The following is a 25,568-nucleotide window of genomic DNA, read 5'->3' as shown; positions in this document are numbered from 1 at the left end:
TGGTGTGAAGAGTGTCAAAGTGAATGATTTTTTCTTATGCTTTTCTGTAATGTCAAGTCAAACTATTTGGACCAGGGCCTCTCTGGAGGCACAGGAGTTGGGCTGGCTTTCATTTGGTCACGTGCCAGGGAGCAGGCTTGGCCCTAATGCAGCACAGGTCCTCCACCAAAATTCTATGACTCATATTCTCTTAGAGGAAACTGCTTTCCTCTCCCAACCAACTGGACTGTTGCAGAAACTGAGGTTAAGAAAAGAACTGGCATTTCTGAGCCACCTGTTGGCGGAGCCATCATGCTGACTTCTAGAAGTCCTAAAGGCTGAACACCAAACTATTTCCTTAGCATCTCATGGCTTTAAAAATTAGTCTTATTATTACAAATATAGCTGTAAAAATCTCTAAACTACACAAAGATCACAAGTGGGGGGAAAAAGTTGTAATTTAAATATTCGTAATAATTACAATCACTTTTAAAACTTGGACAACCCTGGAAAACAATGTCCTCTGAACTATGAAACCCTAGGTATATCAGTGTCCTTCTCTCTCTGCCCAACTCCTTTTCACTAAAATTAAAACCATCAGATGCTAAGAAAGTAGTTTGGCATCCAGCTCATTGGACTTCTGTAAAGGGGGGAAGAACTCCAAATTTTAAAAGACCCACTCTATTCAATAAGATGTTTGGGGCTAACAGAAAACCCTAATGTCTAGTTAAGCTTCCACTCACATAAAGTTCTGATGCCTTTCATATTATTCATATTGTGTTTTTGTCCAGGGGCATTTTCAAAACACAGGGATAATCCAAAATACACCCTTTCTTTTATACAAAGGTTAACAACAAGTCTCACTTGACAACATGAGGCCTTTTGGAGGAGCTTCAGGGCAAACTACAAAAATTGGTTAATAAGGCAAATTAAAAGGTAATGAGAAAATCACACTTTTCTCAGGAGAGGAACAGAAATATACTTTTTTTTTAATAGCCAGAAAGAAATGGGAAAATTATTCTCTCATGCTGATGTGAAAAAAGCTCCTACTGTCTACTGAATAGCCTCCCAAGAGAAGCAGTGGTCTTTTCTGCATTGGTAATTGGAGAACTGGGCAGCTAAACTTCTTGGGGACAATCTCTGTTCTCAATGCCTAACCTAATTTCCTTGAAAATTCTTGAAAGATAGGAGCTCAGTTCCTTTCTTTGAGAAACTAGTCCACAGACCAACAGCGGCTGGATATCCTGACCTTTCAAACTTATTTATTCCATCTTTCACTCCTTTGCTACCCAAGACCTTCTTTTATTGCTAGCAAATCATTCTTCTCTTCAGCCACAACCTTTTTTTTCCCCCACAAGCAATCAATCAGTAATATTTATTGAGCACCTATTGCTTGCATAGCACTGCACTACGGGTGCTTGGAAGAGTACAAAAGAAGTAGAAGACATGACCACCCCCCCCTTCAAGGGGTTTATCAGGGGAGACAGACACTAAAATGAATTACCCAGATAAGAAGAAATAATAGAAGAAAACATCTCCCATATTAAGTGCTCCAGGGGATGTGAGTACTAAATGTCTGGGGTTGTGGAAGTGCTAAAATGGCAGATGGGGGATATAAAATGGGGAGATTATAAATCAATTAGGAAGGCCTCCTCTTTCCCCCTCTACATTGAAAGCTTCTTGTGGGTAGAGATGATGTTCACAACTCTTTTGCATTGAACTCTCCCGAGTGCTTAGGACACTGCTCTGCACAAAGTAAATACCACTGATTTATTGGAGGAGAGGTGACTTCAAGAGGGCTTTAAAGATGGGGAGAGCAGTGATCTGTCATAGATGAAGGGAAAGAGCCTGCTAGGCAGGGGGGAGGATGTGAACAAGAGGTCAGCAGCAGGAGAGATAAGAACAAGGAAAAGTGAGTAACAAAGAGTGTGTGCTGGCTTGTAGTGGAAGAAAAGAGAGGATAAGCAGTGGCGAGAGAGATAATTGAGTGTCTTGAAGCTAATGGTCAGGAGCATCTGTCTGATACAGAGAGAAATGGGCAAAAGGGGTTTTTAGGAAACAATCAATCGTAAGCTCCTTATGGGCAGGGAACATTTCTGCTAATTCTCTTGTACTGTACTCTCCCAAGCACTTACTACAGTGTTCTGGCAAAGTAAGTGCTCAATAAATACCACTGATTGACTGAACTCTTACTGTGTGCAGAGCACTGTAGTAAGCACTTGGGAGAGTACAATAACATAATGGGAGACAAGTTACCTACCCACATGTGAGACATGTGCAGAACAGTGTTTTAGAGAAATGATCCAGGCAGCAGAATAAAGTATGGGCTAAACAAGGGAGAAGCTACAGTCCAGAAGGTCTGCAAGAAGGCTGATGCAGTTAATCAACTGTAAGATAATTAATTAACCATTACCTATATCAATATCTCTCTCCCCCTCTAGGCTGTAAGTTCACTGTGGGTAGGGTACATGTCTTTCATTTTGAAGTATTTTACTCTACCAAGCAGTTAGTACACTGCTCTCTATAAAATAAGCCCTAGATAAATATCTTTGATTATCTGGATGAGTGTGGTGGATGTTTGGATGGAGACAAAAGGGCAGATTCTGGAAATGTTCTGGAAGAAGAATTGACAGGATTTGGGAAAGACTGAATACGGGGCTTGAAGGAGAGGGAAGAGTTCAGGATAATGCCACGGTACCCAATCCCAATGCTCAAGAGACAGCGAGGATGGAGATGTTACCATTGTGTCGGCTAAGTTACGTGCAGGAGAGGATTTGGGAGCTGGCTGAGTTTAAGACAGCAGCAGGACATCCAGGTTGTCCTGGTCTGTTCCATCACTTAGGTCAGTGACTGACACCGGCTCCCAAAAGGAAGCGAGGACTCAGATTCTGTATTCTGCCCAGACCAGATTTTCCTTGCTCTGGTTTTAAGGTTCACTAATGAAACACTTGATTCACTGGGCCCTGCACTGTAAAATTACCACCGTTCTCAATGCAAAGATTCATTCTAGAATTGGAAAATCAGAAAGGTACTTATCACAGACCAAATAAATAATGATAATATGAAGTTGTTTAGTAATCCACGCTCCTTATGGCTGAAATGAACATGCTCTTTTCTACTACATGCATACCACAGATTTTAAGACTCTGTATTCTTAAACTTCCTTTTACCCTTTTGCTTGCAATGTTTTATCAGCTTTCCGAAACAGAACTGCAAGAACTTGCTCAGTGATATTTAAAAGTTAACATTTAGGCATATCATTTTTATGACCCACATTTCATTTACATTTTCTTCTTGTTCAAAATTCTGAAATAAAACATCTGCTAATTGAATTTGTTACCCTATATGAAAAAAACTAACACTTTATAATTAACATTCGAATCATAACCATCTGAACCCCCAAAATGCTAACTCTCTGAGTTGCTCTGGAACCTGATATCTTATAGTTGAATTGCAATTACAAACTGTAAATCAATGAGGAGGTGAGAGTAGCTGCTGATTTCTACAGAAATGAGCTTAATTCCATGGTGGAATGAGGTGAACAGAACTCTGTCTCTTGGAGATAAAATGCTCAATGATTGGAGTATATTTTGGTATCTCTTTCAGATGCTTTTTTTTGGACTGGTGGATCCTTTTTGTGATAATGACAGCTGTCCAGGAACCGTAAACTGGAGTTGTGAAAGGTCATGAAATAAATCTCAAGAAGATGAGCATTCTTTGGAGACCTAAGAGCTAAAAGGGTTCTCTAGAGAGTATCTAGACCATTCCTCTGCCTTCAATAAGCTCACACCATTGTCCGACCTGTTTTCTTAGCTGAATGACAATTCAATTCAGCTCAGTAGTGACTGTAGTTGGTAGACATCTCAAATATATGATCTTGATCTTTGGGTCAAACGCTGGAACCCAGAACTCTGCTCATCTAAGCCACTGCCCTATCCCTTTTTTAATGGTATATATTAAGTATTAACTATGTGCTAGGCACTGTACTAAGTGCTAGAATAGATACAAACTTACCAGGATGGACAAAGTCCCTGTCCCACATGGGGCTCACAGTCTTAATCCCCCTTTCACAGATGAAGTAACAGACACAGAAATGTTAAGTGACTTGTCCAAGGTCACTCAGAAGACAAGTGGTGGTTGTGGGATTAGAACCCAGAACTTCTGACTACTAGGCAAGGCTTTATAAATATTACAATAATAATAATATCCAAGGTTCAACTTGGAACATACTATGTGCTCAGGGAGTTGTAGTCATTCTTTCCTGTCACTACAACTGTATAGCATGAAATAGATTTTCAGAGGCTTCAAAGTATTAATTCACCTTCCTAAGTGCCCATTATACAACCACAAAGTGATTACCCACTACAGGCAATAGGGCTCATTCATGTAGACAAACTGCAGCTCCCACTGACAGTGCCAAGCATTCTTATTTCATTGATCGCCAAAACTTTATAATCCACTGACATTGTCATTTTAGCAATATATTACAATAGGATAAATTCATTAGTTGTCAATATCCACCATACTATTTTATGTGTCTAGATAGCCGAGGAAAAGAATATACTGCATAGTTTATTTTCTCCCTTGGAAATGTTAGCTTCCCTGCAGTTTCAATAAGTCACTTTTTCAATATTTTCCTGTTGGGAATTTGGTGGCATTAAAACAAAATGCAAGATCTGCAAATTATTAAAACACTGATGTAGTAACTCATATCCAAGTAATTAATGAGCTGCAAAGCTCACTTATAAAAACACAGCCCTATGTACATTAAGCATGTGCATCATATTTTCCATTTTTATTGTCAATATTAATTTGGAGTTGGAAGGGTGAGTTACATACATAATATATCTCAAATTAACAACCCAATTTTGATGCAGTTGTGTTTGATGCAGCCTCTTGGGAATATTGGTCTATATCTCATAACTTTAGCTTCTTCAATTTTTAATGAAGTATTATTGAGGCAACTTAATTACAGAAATTTCATGGAGTGTTTTCTTTCATATCACCCCAAAATAGTTTCCTCAACGTTGGAGAAAATCGCTCATTTAAGGTCAGCATTTCAAAAATCTTAGGGGAAACACAAAACAGAAAATGGGGCTTTCTGGGAGTTGAGAGAAAATTCTTCCATTATTGGCTAATCTTTCTTATAAGATGCTAGTTAATCACTTTTGGTAGAGTCGCTATCAAATAGTTCAGCAAATAAAGAAGAATGAAGTATTGCCACAGATAAAAATAGGATAATTATATGGCACATATGGATTATCTCCCAATGCCAATAGCGACCCTTTCTTTACATGGGAATGCACTAATTTAAATAGAAGTGGTGACTTATTAGTTTGGAACGAGCACAAAGCCTGCTCTAGTGAAGTGGAACATACATACTTATTTAAAAACAGACTGTAAAAAGAAATTCTATAATACCCATCAAAAAAAAGAAAAAAACCCCCAGCAGTAATGAGCAGACTGGTATCTGCAGTTCCTTAATTCAAAAGTCTCATGTTAACCAAGTAAGATTTTGTGTACCGCTGAATATGTTGCTAAAGGAACTATAATTAGAGAATGCTTAGTCTGCCAGATTGCACGTTTGTGGGAACATAATGATTTCGTCCATGACTACGCGCTCTGCGCAGTGTACATGCCCTCCTGCTTCTTCCCCCAAACCCCTTTAACTCCCAACCCTAAAGTGAATTCTATCTAAAAGGAAGTCCAGGATTTTTGCCATCTTATAAGAGAAAAATGATGATGATGATGATGATGGTATTTGTTAAGCGCTTACTATGTGCCAAGCACTGTTCCAAGCACTGGGGTAGATACAAGTTAATCAGGTTATCCCATGTGGGGTTCACAGTCTTAATCCCCATTTTACAGGTGAGGTAACTGAGGCCCAGAAATTAGAACCCACATCCTCTGACCCCCAAGCCCATGGCTCTTGCCACTAGGCCACGCTGCTTCTCATAACTAAAAAGAACTATGTAGACATGGCATCACTAAATTTATCATCATCTTATTTTCAACAGATCTCAGTTGCAGTTTAGAACAACTTGGAGGTAGCAGGTTAGACATGACTTCCAGGCTGGTGAATGCCTAAAACATCTAGGGGAGATGATCCAAAATGCAACATTTATGGGAAAGGAGACTTTGAAGGGTAGAGATTGAAGAAGTGAGAAGGAACACTAATGGAAATTGTTACTTAAAAGATAGGGTTAAAAGAGACTCAGTTCTTTAAAAAAAAAATCTCCAAGATAATTTATTCCTCAAAAAACTTACCTCTGGATGTTTGAACTTCAAAGTTTTATGCATTTCTCGAAAACGACTATACCGCCGGAACACAGTCCAAGTCTCATCCAGGACAGTAATCTAGGCCAAGAAAATACACTTAGAATTAATACTGTTCAAAAGAATAATGAATTTCATGTATATACTAAGGTTACATTATGCATTTATTTCTTTAAAACTCTAATTTTGAATACCGCCTCCATACAGCCATACACACACTCACGTAGATATCCCCGTTACCAGATCACCGATTTGGCAGTTTTGCTTAGAAACTTTACAGTAAAAAGTTTTGTTTCGTAAAGCACATAAATTACTTCAGTTAAGATTGCATCCTATCTCATATGAGATATTTCAGGGGACAGCTGAAACACAGTGGGGTTTGGTTTAAGGCAAGACAATTCATTTCTAGTCACTTCATGCTCTGGACAAATCCGCACCATCATCTGCAAACCGCCACATCTACGAACTTACAAGTAGCACTACCTAAGAGAGGCTCATCTCTATTGCCTGAATAACAACTGTTAACATTTCCCAAAATGTTGTCCAGTTCCTTGCCCTCTTGCATTTTAGAACTTCGGGATCATCGTCAACATTACACTTAGGCGCCTTCACGGTTCACCAATGATTCTCACCAAACCATTCTCACCAAAGAGCCCCCTTTACCACCAGAAAATCATGGTGACCTAAACAAGTGTTGGATAGAGCAAGGGCCTGGAAGGAAGGACCTGGGTTCTAATCCTGGATCCACCACTTTCCTGCTGTGTGACTCTGGGCAAGTCACTTAACTTCCCTGTGCCTTTAATACCTAATCTGTAAAACTGGGATTAAGACTGCGAGTCCCACTTGGGACGTGGTATGTGTTCAACCTGATTAGCTTGTATCTATCCCAGGGATTAGAACAGTTGCTGGCACAAAGTAAGTGCTTAACATATACCAGAAAAAAAACAAAAACAAAAAAAACCAAACTGATTCGCATTGGCATTGTCTCAAAATGTGAAAGATGGTGACAACCTCTGCCTCATTTAGGAAATATAATACTATGGACTGGAAGTACATCCTAACCTAAATACAATAATACTGTTGTTGACAACTTTTAACATTTTATTGAAAGTAGCACAACCTCTCAAGCAGACTAAATAACAGAGATGCACACACAGTTAATCTCCTAGGACTGGTGATGTGAAAATAACTGCAGTAATAGATAATTGCACAGAAAATGGAACTTCTTACTCAATGAATAAAAATAGGACCAGGAAAAATAACTCCAGAAAAATTCACAGAAATACTTCAACCAGATTTTCAACAGCATAAATTGTATAAATAATTGCATAGTTACATATAAGGGTGTAGTTTTAACTGAATAGAAGACAAAATTCCAGCAATCCCTGGGTATCATAACATTGGAGCACACAAACTTAGAATCATGGCAATGCCATCTATCGGCATATATGAACTGGAAATTTATGAAGCAAAGCAGTTAGTGCATGGGAAACATCAGACTGTGAATTCTTGTAGAATTTCTAGCACATGAAGATTATGACAGCGCTCAATACACTGAGCTACTGCAAGATATTCCCTGGCAATACAGTGAGGCCTAAAAGAGGTGCCTGATTTTATGACAACTAGAAAGAGCTGCCTTTTACCAAAGAATAGCAAGAAAAATATACGATCTAGAGAAGCAAAGGTTTGCTTTGCCTATTATTGATCAATGACTGTTATTTATTGGGTGCTTATATGTACAGAGCAAGCATTAATATAAATGACAGATATGTACAGAAATGTTGTGGGGTTGGAGGGGGGTAAATACCATGTGCTTAAAAGGTATAGATCCACGTACAGAGGCCATGCAGAAGGAGTTTAGTCAAGGAAGGTCTTTTGGAGATGTAACTTTCGTAAAGATCTGAATGTGGGGAGAGTGGTGGTCTTTCAGACATGAAGGAGAAGGGAGGAAGCAGTGACCTAGTGGAAAGAACATGGGCTTCGAGTCTAAACCCAGCTCTGCCATTTGCCTCTTTTGTGACTTTAGGTAAATCACTTCACTTTTCTGTGCTTCAGTTTCCTCATCAGTAAAATGGGGGGTCAAAAATCTCTTCTCCTCTTTAAGAAGAACTTAAACTGTGAGTCCCAAGTGGAACAAGGACAGTATCCAACCTGATTGTTTAGCATCTACTCCAGTGTTAAGCACAGTGCATGGTTTATAGTATTTAAATACTGATATATTATTATTGGATAAAAAATACTTATTCCCAATTATTGCTCCACAATTGTTCACCTGAGTTCTGAAGGGCAGGTTTATACCCTCCATAATTACAGAGGACCACCTGTCTCCCATCCTCTCAAAAGTCTTTGGAGGTGAGTCTCTTTCACAACAGGGAAAAGAATGCCATACTGGCTATGTCTGCATAGGGCAAGAGAAAATAGTTCTTGACTGGAATCTGCACTGACCACGCCAACACAATTGGCCTAGGATAGAACACAGGCCTGGGAGTCAGAAGGAGCTGGGTTCTAATCCTGCTCTGCCCCTTGTCTGCTGTGTGACCTTGGGCAAGTCACTTCATTTCTCTGTGCTTGCTACTTCACCTATATAATGGGAATTATTATTAACAATAATAATAATTAGGTTATTTGTTAAGCACTTATGTTCCAGGCACTGTACTAAGCCCTGGGGTAGATATAAGATGATCAGATTGAACGCAGTCCGTGTCCCATAAGGGGCTCACAGTTTTAATACCCATTTTACAGATGAGGTAACTGAGGCAGAGAAGTGAAGTGACTTGCCCCAGGTCACACAGCAGACAAGTGGCAGAGCCGGGATTAGAACCCACCACCTTCTGACTCCCAGGCCCGTGCTCTATCCACTACACCATGCTGCTTCTAAGACTGTGAGCCCCACTTGGGATGTGGATTGTGTCCAACCTGATTAGCTTCTTTCTACCCCAGCTCTTAGTAAAGTGCCTTGTGCAGAGTAAGTACTTAACAAATACCATTAAAAAAAAATTCTGAGAGAGTTCCAATGGATACTGCCAACCAACCTGGCTGGCTCTGCTTCAGGCTGAGAGCACCAGCCTGACATTTGTGTCCGGAACAAAACAATGGGTTGAGGCAGAGGACTGAGCTCTTGAGCGGACTAAAAGCCAAGTCAGACAAAGAGCGGACCTGAACAGCAGAACCACCTGGGAAGGTGAGTGCGGAAGCAGTGGGAGAGCTTGTGTGTCGGGGTTGTGGGGTGGTTGGAATCCTTCTTTCAACCCCAGGAGGCAACAAGGGGCACAGACAGGCACAAACATGGCAGATGGCAACCTGAGCCATCTGAGGATCTGGATCCCCAGTGAAGTTCCCTTCCACACTTCCTCCTTAAAGGGGTCCTGGTCACTCACCAAGGACATTCACAGAACGCTGGAGAGAAGGGGGTCATAGACAGCCCTGGATCTCACAGACGACAGAGAGATGTGCAAGAGAAGGGAGGTCTTCTCCTCCAAGGCTGTCTGGGAAGTCAGAGGCTCCCAACACCGAGAGTGTCACCTTCCTCGGCCTCCCTATCTTGGCAGGAGTGTTGAGGGGAAAGGTGGGAGATGTTAAGGCAGCTAATAGGGATGGGTATCAAGTTCCCATCTGTCAAGAGTCAAGGGAGGTGTGTTGATTTCCCCTTTTTTTTGCCCTGGGCCTAAGGTTTTTGATTTTGGGAAGCTTTCCTGGAGTTGTTATAGGAGTTTCAGAGGCTGCATAGTTTTCCTCAGCAAGGGAGTGGCTGACCTGCCCAGATACCCTAAGGGTCGGAAGGAGCCAGGCTCAGACTGAAGCTTTTGCAATGCCAGGCCTCAAGTATACCTGAAGGGATTGCCTAATTGATGAGTTGACGAGACCTATAACCACCTTTGAGGAAAGACCAAATTACTGAAAATTAGTGCAAGGAGAAAGTGACAATTACTTGGGCGGACTGCAATTGCAAGGAATTAACCACCCGACCACTAAAGAAAAGCTGCCAGAAACATTAAATTCTTCTGAGGATAAAATAATGTAATGCTTATCTTTGTTTTTGTACTGAAACCCAGGAAACAGATGCATTTGCATTTCTCCCTCAATCTTAGACTGTGAGCCCCATGAGGGACAGGAACTGTGTCTGACCTGATTATCTTATCTACCCTACTGCTTAGTATGCTGTTTGGCACATAAAAGTGCCTAAGGAGTACCACAGTTGTCATTTTTAAAAAATCCTTTGTTATTGTAAAATAATCCACAACCGAACTAAAGGCTGTTAAACTACATGCCTTTTGCATGCTAAACTTGCTGCAACTGAAAGGCTTTTGGAAGCAGCAAAAGAGCAGCGGTCTAGGAATAGGGGAACCTGGGTTCTAATCTCAGGTCTGCCTCTTGTCAACTGTGTGACCTTGGGCAAGTTGTTTCACTTCTCTGTACCTCAGTGTACTGATTTGTAAAATGGGGATAACATACCTCACCTTCCTCCCTAAGACTGTGAGCTCCATGTGGCACAGAGAATCTGACTGCCTGGTGTCCATCCCAGTGCACACAAGTGCTGTAGGTGATTTGCAAGTACTTAAATGCTGAGGAGTTGGGGAGAATAAAATGGAGAATTTGAAGACATCAGGAGAGTCGAGAGGATCCAAATGTATAAGGTACAATCACAAAACAGTCCCTTAGCCATATGCAGTGCTGAGCTAGCACACCTCTAACTCATAACATACAATGCTTAGCAGCACTGTGGCCTTTGAATTCTGCTGAAGAAGATATAGAACAGAACTGTAACAACAAATCAACAGATTCAGGCAAATTGATCAAAAACTGTTGTTTGAAAACTAAATAAAGAGTGGAGATAATAGCTATTTTGCAGTTTCCACCAGAAGAAATGTCCTAAGGACAGCCATTAAGACAAAATAGGGCACTATTACTGTGAATTCACCAACCACTTCCCTTGGTGGAATTGTTTTTTTGATAAAAAATCAGTTTTTCATGTTTCAAAAATGATCAACTGCTACTTAAATATCATAAATACTTCCACCAGAAGGTTCATATTTCTTTAGAAAACGATGCACATCTGATTGCTCTTTACAAATTTTATTTTTTAAAAAAGCTACAGTGTTTAAGAACAAATATGCAGTACTTAAATGTTGGACTAGATGATCAAGGAGACACTCTATGAATTCTGTTTCTCTGAAAAAACACAAATTAAACTATTTCTAGGATAAAATAAATAACTATTTTCATTGTTTACCATAATGTTATAAGCAAAATTTTTGTTTGCACTGAACTTAGGGATAATTTTTAGACCACAGCATGTTCCAGATTATAAAACGCACCGAAGATGTTGAAATGAAAAGTTTAGGAAAAATGAACCCCAGACTTCATTTAATTTCTCTCTTCTAGACAAATTCAAAGTTCATTTTTCCTTGTATAGTATACAAATTCCCTATTTTATGGTGTGAAAGCTCCCAACAAGTCAGCCCACGGGGAAAGGGAAAAGAAATAAGACCAAGGGGAAAGGAGGGGCACAGCAGATAAGGCAAAGCCAACAGGTTCAGGCACTGATCAGAGGTGGAAGGGGCGTTAAGAGGGTGAAAAGATTGGATGGTGGAGGTGTGTTTTTTTTTTTTTCCCAAAGGCAAGGAGTTGGGGATTAGGGTTAGGGTTATTGGAGATCTAAGCAGTAGAGGAGAAAAGAAGGAAGGGGGGAGTCGATAAAGCTGGTGGAAAAAGATGGAGGAAATGGGTCATCAGAAGCCAAGGGATGAGATAGCGGGTGAGGAAGGGCAGAGAGGAGAACCTGTCCCTTTCTAGGAGTCTCTGGCAGCAGGTTCTACATGTCCCAAATCTCTCCCCCTTCCCCGAGCCTCAGTATCCACCCAGAGCAGCTTCCAACTCCAGACCACCACCGTGGAAGACCAGCCCTGCCTTCTTCAGGAGGAACAGAGCCTCCGGCAGGATGCCAAGTCATTCTTACCGGTGGGCTGGAAAAGTGATGCTCCACAGCATCTCCTCTCTACAGTCTCGTTTCATATACAATGGCCTTAATTTCTGAATTCCGGGTTTTTAAGAATTTCCACTGCATATATCTACTTCCTATTTATCTGTGTCTAACCTCCCTCAAGTAAAAGTGAACTCTTTGTGAACAGAGACTGGGTCTGAACTGTTCATCTGAACCTATCCTTGTACTTGACACAGTGCTCATAGAAAGTACTTCAACCTTGAAGACACACACAAGAAAACAGTCTCACCCCTTGAACGGGAGATGAATTTAAAAATTGATTCCGTGTGGTCTACTCAAGATCTGATCTAGGTTTGAAGATGACACTACTGAGAATGAATTTTATTTTGTGGGCAGGTGTGATTGAGAAAAAGCAATGCATGTGACAGGCCCTTCTACCCTGTGGTCACAACCAGATCATATTCTGCAGGGCTGTTGTATTAGTTTATTGCAGTTGTGCTGCTTTTTTTTTCATTGACTGCACATGTGTCTCATCTCTCCTATTATGCTGTCAACTCCCATAGCATGGCCTATGGGAAAGAGCACGGGCCTGGGAGCTAGAGGACCTGGATTTTAATCTCGGCTCTTCCGACTGCTTGTTGTGTGACCTTGACCGAGCCACTTAACTTTTCTATGCCTCAGTTCCCTCATATGCAAAAAGGGGATTCAATACCTCTTCTCCCTCCTACTTAGATTGTGAGCCATGCTTGGGACCTGATTATCTTGTCTGTACCCCAGCACTTAGTACAGTCCTTGGCTCTCAGTAAATGCTTAACAAAAATCACTATCATTTTATTATTATTATTATTATTATTCTGTATTATGCACTCCATGGCTACTCAAAAAAAAAAGCATGCTGAAAGCCAGCCAGGAAGTAGATACTAATACCCCCATTTTATAAACAGAGAAAATAAGGCACAGGGAAATTCAGCACTTTGCTCAATTGGTGATCGATCCAGGCTTCTGATTACTTAGTCCACTGCACTTTCCACTAACTACCTCTAAATCAGGAAATTCATTTTTCATATTTATTTAGGGAAAATAGCTGGAGCTGGGCAGCTTGGAACCTACTAAGTTTTGGTCTGCTCTGGACATTTTCTACTAAAGTCATGAAAGTCTAAAATATACAAATGCAGTTAGAAAAATATTTTGTTTAAAAAAGTAGAATGGGTGTTCTTTGAAACATAGTACTGCTTATCTTCCTTCCTGCTTATTTTAAAAATCATATATAAATGGAATATTTGAATATAGATGGACTATCGCTCACAAAATTCTATTTATCAAAACTATGTTAATACATGTGCATTAATAGTCTGGCGATCCATCAAGATAATAATAAATACAAAACTGTATGCCAACTCACAAGTTCTTCTGAACATTTATATTCTATCGAGTTGGTAATAAGCATTTCCAAAAGATGTATGCATGCATATCCTAGTTAATAAACAGTAATGGCTCCTAGTTCAACTCTACTGAGTAAAGAGAAATTTATTTCACAATAAAGCACATTTCTTCAAGTCAAAAACTGAAGAATGATGAATGTAGATTTCCTCTTCCCAATGTCTAGCATGTCTTTCTGCCATTCAAATATTTTTGCTCAATCACTTGTTTCACCAGGAAAAAAAAAAATTCCAGTATTTTTTTTTAATGCTTCTGAGGGAATCAGATCCACACAGAAACCCACCACTTGGAAAATCCCCGTACCTCCCAATCGGCATTCACTCCTTTGAGATCCCATCAAGTCTCAAGGTTTCAACTATAACGTCTCTGTGGATGACTCCCATATCTACCTCTCCAGCTCCGGTCTCCATCCTTCTCTGCAACCTCACACAGGAGGAGCAGTATGGTTTAATGGACAAAGCACAGGTCTGGGAGTCAGAAGGTCATGGGTTCTAATCCCGCTCCACCACTTGTCTGCTGTGTGATCTTGGGCAAGTCACTTCACTTCTCTGTGCCTAGGTTACCTCATCTGTAAAATGGGGATTAAAACTGTGAGCCCCATATGGGACAGGGACTCAGCAGCACTTGGTACAGTGATGGGCACACAATAATAATTAGGATATTTGTTAAGTGCTTACTATGTGCCAAGCACTGTTTCAAGCACTGGGGTAGATACAAGGTAATCAGGTTGTCCCACATGGGGCTCACAGTCTTAATCCCCATTTTACAGATGAGGTAACTGAGGCCCAGAGAAGTTCAGAGGCTTGCCCAATGTCACACAGCAGATAATGATAATAATGGTATTTGTTAAGCACTTACTATGTGCAACACACTGTTCTAAGCACTGGGATAGATACAAGGTTATCAATTTGTCCCACTTGGGGCTCACAGTCTTAATCCCCATATTACCGATGACGTAACCGAGACACAGAGAAGTTAAGTGATTTGCCCAAAATCACACAGCTGACAAGTGGGAGAGCCAGAATTAGAAGACTTGTCCTCTGACTCCCAAGCCCGGGCTCTTTCCACTGTACTAAGCACTTACAAGGACTCAACAAATACCACAATTATTATTATCTCTTGCTCCCAGAACATCACTATGTGGATGTCTGGCCAGAATCTCAGCTCAACATGTCCAAAACTGAACTCACAAATCTACTCCTCCACTTTACCTTCCCGTCACAGTTGTCATCCTACACACCCCTCAGACTCTATGCATTATCCTCAACCCCTTCCTCTCTTTCCACTTCATACTCCATCTGTCATCAAATCCTCTAGGTCCTATAGGTTCTTCCTGCACATCATCACCAGAAGCTGCCTCTTCCTTTCCAATCAAGCTACCACCACACTGTGCCGGTCGAGGCACTTGTCATTTCCCAACGAGTACTCCATCAACCTCCCTGCAGACGCCCCCGACAATCGCTCCAAACTTCACTCGGGTGCCCAGATCACTGTCCAAAAACCCCTTTCTGGGCACATCTCCCCACTCCCCTGAAACCCCCCAAAGGCTGCCAATTCCACTCAGCATCAAGCAGAAACCACTGGCTTCAGGGCACTCAATCATTTCCCTCCTTCCAACTATCTTTTTCTCCCATTTCACCTCAATTCATACACTTTGTTCCTCTCAAGTCACCAGACTGTGCCTCTCCTATTCTCTCCAGCCATGAACCTCATGCTTATGTCCTCCTTCCTGTTTGGAACACCCTCCCACTTCACATCCAATGGAGCACTGCTCTCCTCATCCCTGAGGTCCTCTGAAATCATATCTCCAGAAAGCCTTCCCTGATTAACCTTTCATTTCTCTTTCAAAATCAACCCCCCACTGTTTCAGCACTTCTGCTTCACCTGAGCACTGGGTACTCACACCACTCTGTTGCACTTAGGTACAAATCTTTCTAGTCTATAGCTTCCTCCCACCTGGTGTTTATTTTTGTATCAATCTCCTCTTCTAGACTATAATTCCTTGAAGACAGGGATCATATTTACTAACTTCACTGCATTCTCCCAAGTGCTTAATACAGTGCTCTGCCCATAGTTAAGGGTTCGATCAATAAATGTGCTTGACTGATAGCGACTGACCAGGCTTTACCCTGAAATCTAGAGAAAGAATAGCAAATGGAAATTTACCTAATGCACTTTATGCCTGCACAACAATTCTACAAGTCCCAATGGGCTCTGCCTTTGAAAGGACTGGAGTAAACATTTCTTCCACGGTCCCTACCATCATACAGTCTGACTTTAGAGGAACTGTGAAGGAAGGCAGTGGCATGAGAAGACTTCCTAATGTACAAGGGGAACGGTATTTTTACATGACATACACCGTGAGTCAGGCTTGTCAAAATTAGGGTTATTGATGAGATACTTATATGGTTATAGAATGGTTAGAGGGTTACTCTTTCAAACTATTATGTTATTTCTTAAATGATTAGCACTCTAATGCATTACTCCATATAGCAGGAAGAGCGCTACATGACTGGGGGGAAAGAAAAATGCAGGGGAGGAAGAAAGGCAGAAATTGAGATCAAAGGGAATGAAAGGCAAAGAAAGAGGCAGATAGACACAAGCATCCCTCAGACACCTACTCACCACAGATACATACACACCCCCACCCCCCCCCCCATAAATATACCTAATATCTGATCCCACCTCCCACCTCTTCCATACCCCCTCCCTCACACTCAGACACCAAATCACAATGTTCCTCTCTGAAGTGAAGCAACACAGCCTAGTGGATAGAACCCAGACTGGGAGTCAAAAGGACCTAGGTTCTAATCCCGACACACCACCTGTCTGCTGTGTGACCCTGGGCAAGTCACTTCATTTTTCTGGGCCTCAGTTACCTCATCTGTACAATGGGGATTAGGACTGTGTAGGACACAGACCTCTGCCAACATGATTACCTTGTATCTACGCCAACGTTTAGTACAGTGTCTGGCAAATAATGTGATGAACAAAATACCACAAAGAAAGCAAAAAAAGAGCAAGAGATCCAATTCAGAGCCTGCCCCTTTCCACATTGGCTGTAGGCTATTTCCTTGCTCTGGGGTGAAAACACTGTGTTGCTGGTGAACCCACCCCCTAGATTGAAGCATGGGGCCCTGCAGGCAGGACAGGCTGTTTGAACCCTGGAGGGTTGTGCCCAATTGCAGCAACACTCTCCATTATCTGTTAAATTCATCTCCCCATTCAAATACCTTAAAGAAAGGGGAAACAAAGGCAAGCTTTGCAAGCTGTCTCAAAAGTGAAAGAACACTGTAGTCACTCTGGCATTAAAATTTAATCTCCAAAGTACCATCTTCATACTGAGGACCAACTCCACTGCTATCTTGCAAGAGTGCTAAAAAGAGAGTGCTGGAACAAGTTGATAACATTTATTGAGTGCCTACTTCATGTAGAGCACAGTTCTAAGAGTTGGGAGAGCTCCGGACTAAAGAAGTTCAAAAATCTAATCGAGGGGGTGAGACAGAAATTAAAATAATATACAAGAAAAAGGATAAGGTGATAATCATTTGAGTTAGTGCTTCAGGAATAGGTCATGAAAGCCGTAAATCTAAGTGCTGTGGGTGGTGGTGAGAAACCAGTGTTTAGGTGCTGCAGAAGGGCTGAGGTGGGAAGTTGGAGGTGACTATAACCCTGGGAGACCAGAGAGATGAATCACAGAAGAGCTCTTGGCGGAGATGAGAATTTAGAATGGCTTTGAAGACAGGAAGAGTTGTGGTCTTTTGCATTTGAAGTGGGATGAAGCTCCTAGAAAGGAAAAGTTTGTGCGCAAGAAGAAGTTGGCAGCAGGAAAGCGAAAACAAGATTTGATAGGAAAGAAGTGTATAAATTAGAGTGAAGGAGGAAAAGGAAGTGGATAGGTGAGGGGGAGAGAGGGAGAAGGAGAGAGTGCGCGTGAGAGACAGCATGCATGCGTGTACGGGCGCTGACATAAGGGAGGGTGGTGGCTGGATATCCAAAGTATCTACTAGGTCCCTCATTCTTCAACAGGATCTAGCATCTTTGAACTCTATTAGAGTTAAGACCCCTACGGTTTAAGCAGGGCTCAATCACAAGTGTTAATCCTTGCATTCTTATAGTTCTGTAGCTGAAATAAAGGATTCCATGTCTTTTTTTTTTTTTATGGTGCAATGTTTTAATCCTGAGTCAAAAAAAGAAGATCTTGTGCTCTTGTTTCAAATGATCTATCCCTTACGCTAATTCTCATTTCTGTTACCTGTCAAATGGGGATATTAGCACCTCCTGCTCCCTCCTCATGGATGTTGAGGAATAAATATGCACTGCCCTAGAATTTTTCAAATAAAAGGCATGTGAGGGTAATTACAACTACAATAATGGTATATATTAAGCACATACTATGTGCCAAGGAGGTTGCTAAATGCTAGTGAAAATATTAAATGATCACATATCGTACCTATCCATCGCAGAGCTCAGAGTCTAAGAAGGAGAAAGAAAAGGTGCTGTATCCCCATTTTCCAGATGAGGAGGCACAGGAATTAAAGAGACTTGCCTAAGGTCACACACTTCAAGCAAATGACGGAACTGGGAAGACAACCCAAATCTTCTGATTCCCAATCCTGTCCTATTTCACCTCAGCCATGCTGCCTCAATTATTGCATGGTAGTAAATATTCGAGTATTGTAGCTGAGTGAAATAAATGGCAAAAACAACAGTACGGCATTACCTGTAAAAATAAATAAAAATCAGTGTGGACTATTGAGTGAGCACAAAGGAAGAGTCTTTTCTTCAGTAAACATGCTCAATTATTCTACAAAAGAACCTTGACCAAAAGTCATTCTGGGCTGTGCGAGCAATTTGTAGAGTGGGTATGCATTTTTTTCTATTACTGCCAAACATAATACCTGACTGAAGGGAAATGCTCCTGTCCATTTGGTTTAGAATATTTCCTTGATGAAAATCTTTTGTGAAAGACTTGTCTTCCTTTTTAGCATATAGACAAATTTCAGGAAATAATAAAATCTCACTTGGCTTATTACTTATTAAAATGGTAAAAGAGAGCAGCCAAGAGATGGGATTTAAAACTGAGAATGATTTTAGCTTTTTTTTCTTAACTTGAAAACAAAATGAAAGATTGTGCTTGCCCTAACTATATATTTCCCTAGCTTTTGTTGCTTTGTACAATGCTGAAAATTAATTTAAAGAGAAAGCTGAACTCGTTTGAGCCCTGCAATTTGAAAGCCTTGAGTGTAATGATTCATTCCACATATGAATTCTGAGAGGCATCTGGAATTAAATTTTAAATTAATACTGGGGTCTCTAAGCAAGTGATATTTCTTACGGCAATCTCTGTATGGGGCACATTCAATATTGTAGAACCCCATATTCTGAAATGACTTTTACTGACCTGCGAGAGATAAGAGAAAACTACAGGGTATGTTAGTATTCCCTGAGAAGAGTGCGACAGGCAAGATTCCAATATTGCTGGCCCCAGTGTCCTGACATCTTGATGTAGTCTTCGACACACTCTCCTTTGCCTTCTACCAAGTAGTGAGTTGCTTAATGCTTAGTACTACAAATAGTACTAAGATATTCAATGGAGAGTCATGGTTCATCGTCTGGATTGCTGATTGCATTCAGAGCAAGATAGAAACGGTACATCAGCATCGACTTGGAAGGAAGGAAAATGAGAATCAACATAAAAGGAAGGGAGGTCAGAGTTGAAAGGGAAATCCAAGGAGAAACTTGGAAATTGGCTGAAGTAGTTTGTGAAGAGCTTTAATAATAGTTGTACTTTCTATTCAGGATTCTCAATGCTAACTTTGAAATATATAAACAATCACAGTTCCTTGACAATGAACGTACAAAAGCCACCCATGAATCCGTTGTTAAAAGTAGGGTTAAGATTCATCATCAGTAGAAGAGAGTGAAATGTTCATTATTTGTAATTTTTTAAATGAAGGGGTGAGGAAAAAATAGGTAAAAAAGCATATTTAGTCACATTTGGGATTTAGAGAAAGAAAGGCAAACATGCACAAATACCAACATTCACACACATAACCAGAGGAAATCATCCCAACTCATAGAAATGATGGAGTATATAACATCAAGATTTTATTCTTTCAGAAAGATAAGAAGTACATACCTTTATCTCAAATTCATAGTGTTCGTCTTTTCCTTGTCCGCAGAGAATATAGCGTGGAATACTAATTTTAATTGGGTCTTTAAGGTCCTCTGGATTTGCTCCCAAAGAGCGAGAAACCATCCGCTATCACCAAAACATCAGATAGGGAGAACAAAGAGAAACCACAATCACTATACTGAAAATACCCTTCTTGGGCAGAAGGGTGAAAATGTGCTTAGAGTAGAAAGGAGAATAAACCAGAAATTGTTATTTACAAAATGATGGACTCCTTTGAAAGAAAAATACTAAGCCCTTTTTATAACAAAAGATCATTTTTTACAGGCATACTAGGTGGAAAAGATAGGGCGAGAACACTGAAAAATGTTGTTTAGTCTTTGAAGTAGTGTGAGTTTATAAGAACATGTAAGAAAAAGTCAGATTTGTATATTTTGACATTACTTCTTAGGAATGTGTACAAACTAGGTACTTGAAAAATTTCTTTACTACCAACCAAATTTCTTTTCTCATAAAAGAACATTAGTCATATCATAAAGGTGGAGACAATTCTAAAAACAATTGCTATTTTGAGAGCCACGGCAGGTTTAAAATTAAAATGGCACACATGACACCTTAATCATTGTTGAAATAATTCCCTATGCCTTCTTTATAGTTTGTGTGAGTCCCTGGAGTGCCGGATACTGTGAGTAATTCTCACCCATGTAGTTTTTCCCAACATTACAAGCTTTGCACACAACAGACACTTAATTAATGCTATTACTTCTTCTAATACAAACCTGAAAGAAGGGTGACAACTCTGTGGCGATGAAGGGTAGCTACTGTCTGCATGGGTTTGTCCCAAGGAGGTGAAGCCATTAGGTTCATCCCCATGGCCCTTGGTCCAGATAAGCGGCGGCCAAGTTAGCCCTCCACACCTCTTGAAGCTGGATGGGGTGCAGAAGTGGAGTTGAGAAGTCACCTCTAATTCTGCCCTGTTCAGCAAGGCACGGCTCCTTGATGCTTGCAGGAAGGTTAGAAAAGCAGCATGGACAAGTGGAAATAATATGGGACTGGGGAAACAGAGGACCAGGGTTCTCATCTCAGCTCTGCCACTTGCGTGATGGGCGACTCTGGGCAAGTCACTTAAATTATCTGTGCCTCAGTTTCTTTATCTGGACAAGGGGGATTAAATACCTCCTCTTCCTCCTACTTAATCTGTGAGCCCCATGTAGGACAGGGAGTCTAATCTAACTTGTATGTCCCAGTGCTTAGTAAAGGGCTTGACACAAGTGTTTAGCAAATACCTCAATTATTATTCTGCTTTGTCATAACCTTTCTTGAGAGGAAGGACAGTTTCTCCTCAAGATCTTACAGTTTATTTGGGACCGGTAAATAATATCACAAAAGTGAATCTCAATCATCCTTTGACAACAACAAAATGTATTCTCAATTAATCAAACATTTGGTAACCACTGAGTATCGCTATGATGGAAGTACACGTAAACAAAAGGTGTGAATAATTTAAAGACAAGAAAGAGTCCAAAATGACTTGGCAAAGAAGGTTCTAGCGGATTTGAAAATGCAAGTCTCTCACACATGCCAAGTGAGTTTAAAGCAACATGAAATCTTAGTGGCTGAGGAAATAAAGTACAATTCATTGACACGAACACACATACTTCAAGATTCAATGAAACACTCTAAATATTACTATGGGCTGGGTTTAGGCCAAATATGCCTACAAGTAGGGATTATCATTTTACTTTTATTTTGAAAACAGTTTTTAGGAGTGTCTTGAGATTTCTGCCAGGCTGAAGAAAATTTACTTCAACACTATTCATTTTAGAATAGGCTGCTACTTTTTCCTTTGTGGCTCTTTAGTGCCATTACAGGCTGAAATCAAGTGTGTCTCTGGAATGGATAGTAATATTTTGTCAGATTACAAAGAGTCCCTCAGTGAATTCTGAAATTGTATTTTGCAATGATTATTAAACATGAAAACCAAATTTTAACAACAATTAGCATGTGGATTATGATATTATTAGTAATTCACATCTCTGACTTTTCACACTTAATTGACATGTATACATGTTAAAAACTCTTTTAATGAAATAACACATTTGGGAGAATCAAATTTAATAGATCCACAAAAAATGTCATTTTCCATGGTTAATGTGATTTTGCGGCTTGGTTCTTAGCCTTTAGAAATGGGTGAAAAAACAGACTTAATTTTAAAGATTCCAGATTAGAATGTACTTATCTCCTGAGGGCAGTCTCCTTCAAAAGGGGCAAATAAAAAAATGTTCCTGAAACAGCATTAATATCCTGATATCACTAATGAGCACAGCAAAGGCCACAGAATGGTACTACCCTAAAGGGAGTAATAAGCATTTTTAATAAGCATTTTTCCCCTGAAAATTCTAATTATGTAGCAGATGTTTGAATTAATGTAAACTTTTATGATGACATGGTCATACCTATGGGCTGCTTAATCTCTTGAACTGTCTCCCATCCAGATAAGAGACAGGCTGGAGGGAGAGGGGGAGGGGAGAGAAAGAGACAGATTTGTAACATCTTTGAAAACCTGAATCCGAAGGGCATGGGAAGGAGAAAAATTCTCAACACCTTTCCCACCATGGTAGCAATGGTCACATTTTCCGACCACTTTCTCCTTTCATTCTTTGGTAAGAGAATTTTAATGCAGTTGAGCCTCCCCCCAGGACAGATTTATTCAGTAATACAGGAACATACTTTTCTTTCAAAAGAAATCCTTTATAAGATATGTCCTAGGACTGCTATGGCTTCCTGCAAGCCCCCGTCAACAAAACTTTCAACGCAAGTCCATAAGAATCTAAATCTAGGTAGTGAAATTGAAACTGTAAGATTAATGTAATAGGAAAATGGGCACTAATCATTTCTTCTTTAAGCTTCTTTCTTTTCATGAATTGGATATCTTGGCTCCTATTTGGGAAAGGAAGCTTCACTATTATGTCCATTGGGCTAGCTTCCAACCTGGAAGTGAGAGCTGATTAACTGGATTGAACTGTGTTTACTGGGTTTGGTTGGAGATTGGTCATGCTTCTTTGTCCGGGCCTGGGTCACAGCCATACAGTTTTCTTGGCCTGCCCAGTTAAGGAGGGTGAGGTATTTGGCCTTGAATCAGCCCTTATCTTACAATTTGCCTTAAAATAATTTACAGAGCAAACCTAACACATTGGACACTTTGCCCCGCCCCCAGGTTTGGGTCTGTGGAGCAGCTTGTCTTATTGGCAAAAATACATTTTGTGGAGAGTGCTAAATTCTCAAATGTCAGAAGCCAAACTCTTTGTACCTATGAATAACTTGCGTGTTAAAAACCAAATTAAGGGGATTTCTGAGAAGGCTTAATATGCAAGAACTTTAAATTTCTTCATGTAGCAGATGTAAAACTCAAGGACAGTTTGGTTTTTTTGGCTTGGGCAACTAGTACAATGTCTTTTATCTTGAAGCCATTCAATACATATTTATTGAATTGAATTTTGCTAAGGCAATTGTGTTTTCAACATGCATTGATATTATACCAATTTCTTTCCATCAGTGTCAGAGGACCACATATGCCTGATATGTCTTGTCTCATTTTAGTTTAGAATGCTAACATCAGTCTGAAGGTTCATTTCGTTTGCTTCAGTGTACTGAGGGTTTATTACAGTAGAACTAACAGATTTATTTTGACGTGGAGGCGACGGGCATGCCTTGAGCTTAGTTGATAATGGGTCAAATCCCAAAGTTTGCAATGATTTTGCTAACCTAAGTCACTTCCACTGCTTACCCAGAGGAGAACTTTAACCCACAAATCCTGGGATTCTTGGCATTCTTTCAAAACCGGGATTATAGTAGAGAGCCAATCATCTAGATGCTTTTTATCTGAACCACAGCTAACCTCAGATAATAATAGAGCTAGGATTACCACACAAACTTTGAAGAGCTGCCCATAATACACTCCATTCTGTTCAGCTTTTCAAAACCTAATAAGGGCCTGACAACGCAATGCCCCGTGGCAACATACATGGTCCTGAAGAGACATGGAGAAGCAGTCAAAGTCTGGAGTGCTTTAGAAGGACCTCCACACCCACCATTCAAAGAGCTCAAAAGAAGAGGCACCACTCTGGGGGAATCCTCCCCACCATCAAATGTCCTACTAGGCATCAACCAAGGGGAGAAGAGTTTGAGGTAGCCCCAGCCTCCCACAGGGCTCCCAGATTAGACAGAAACCTCACTAAACAACAAGAAGTTGGCTGGCATCTGGCTGACCTCTAGATCCACTAGGAACTCACCCTGGAAGACAAGTTCACCAAAATGTCCTGTCATCTTGTTGCCGCCTGAACAATATTCAGTAGAAGTTGCATCTTCAGCGATTTAAAAACATCACTCTAAAATAAATTATTTAAATTTCGTTTCACAAGCCTAGTAGATCTTTGTAGGCTAATACAGCATAGATCTTTCGTAATTTAATATTCTCTTTTCATGATGTTTGTAGCATTTAAAGACATTTCCGATCCCCATTATTCATCTGGCTAGTTCAAAGACAGGTTCGTAATCCCACCCTACAACAGGCCTCATCGCATTTCTATATAATTGGCCCAACAGCCAGTTTAATATCATAAATCATTTCACGTGATTTATGGCAATACAGTTTACAACTATAAAGAGCAGCATTAATTTTGTTGAGGTGGTAGAAATACTGGGACAAGAGATCCTGTCTATGGGGCAGTAGCAATGCATTGTCGCAATGTACTTCCATTTTATGTGCATGAGGGGCTCCACAGAATCATCATGGACCATCAATATGGCTCGATCTTATTAGTGAGAACAAAAGAAGTCTACAAGATTTTTATGACTTTGCAGACTCTTAACTCCATCAATGCAAAATAATGAGGCCTAAATGAAATTTGGCTAAATATTAATAACTCTCTGGTAAAACTAAATTATATTTCTAAATCATATTTACCAAAATTGGCATCTTTAAAATTTCACTCTTTGGGGTTGCTATATTTGATACTTATTTCTTAACTCTACATTTAGAGGAAAATATTGCCTGGGCATAGGAGAGAGGGGAAATGCCATCTTGTAATAGGAGTTATTTTCTTTCTGATAGGGATGTCATTTTAAAATGGATTAGAAAATATTAAGTGGAAAGAGTACTGATTTAAGACCTATTAGAAGCAAACCTTTAGAAGCTATTCTTTTAAAAAAAAGAGTATCGTGAAGAAAAACGCTTAAAAATATCTATGAAGTATGATAGTATTAACTATATCAGCATCGGCTCTACAGTTTATGCATCATCTGGGCCTTTTGTTCGTTTCCCCTTCCCTGAAACTGCATATTTTACGGTCATTTTACTGTCTATTTACACATCCTCTGGGTGAAATTAAAAGAGATTAACTTCAAACTAATCAATGTTGCTGCCTGTTACATAGTCTGGTCAGAGATTGTAAGGAAGAACATTAAAAACCATAAACAAATAACTGCTTTTCAGTTATTGATGTTATCCCTGTTTCTCCTATAACTGGTTACATTTTCATATTTATGTTTCCAAAATATTCAAACATTCAATCATACACAATCCAATATATGTTTAAAAAATAAGCTATTACCCCTTCCCCACCACACTTCTTGATAGGTTTTAAACTTATAAGAAAAGATGAGAACAGAAGCATCATTCTAGCAGGAAAACATAATTATCAATAGATTTATTGAGGATCTACTATGTGGAGAACAAGGTACTAAGCACTGATCAACAGCAGTGGAAGAAATTATCCCTAATCTCACAACCCGAGG

General features: G+C 40.1%; 1 protein-coding gene across 3 annotated transcripts in view; it reads right to left on the bottom strand.

Moving 5' to 3' along the window:
* KIF16B (kinesin family member 16B) overlaps nt 1-25,568 on the bottom strand; it is a 212,348-nt gene that overhangs the window by 45,437 nt on the left and 141,343 nt on the right. For all 3 annotated transcript variants that reach the window (XM_029072600.2, XM_029072601.2, XM_029072602.2), the window contains 2 exons: nt 19,779-19,901; nt 6,247-6,336 (listed from right to left, as the gene is read on the bottom strand). In XM_029072600.2, the coding sequence (XP_028928433.1) occupies nt 6,247-6,336; nt 19,779-19,901 (213 nt within the window). The remainder of the gene's footprint in view (nt 1-6,246; nt 6,337-19,778; nt 19,902-25,568) is intronic.

Source organism: Ornithorhynchus anatinus, chromosome 9, assembly GCF_004115215.2.
Source record: "Ornithorhynchus anatinus isolate Pmale09 chromosome 9, mOrnAna1.pri.v4, whole genome shotgun sequence".
Classification (NCBI taxonomy): Eukaryota; Metazoa; Chordata; class Mammalia; order Monotremata; family Ornithorhynchidae; genus Ornithorhynchus; species Ornithorhynchus anatinus.
Note: the sequence above shows the minus strand (reverse complement) of the source record. Positions and strands in the feature narration are given on the sequence as shown.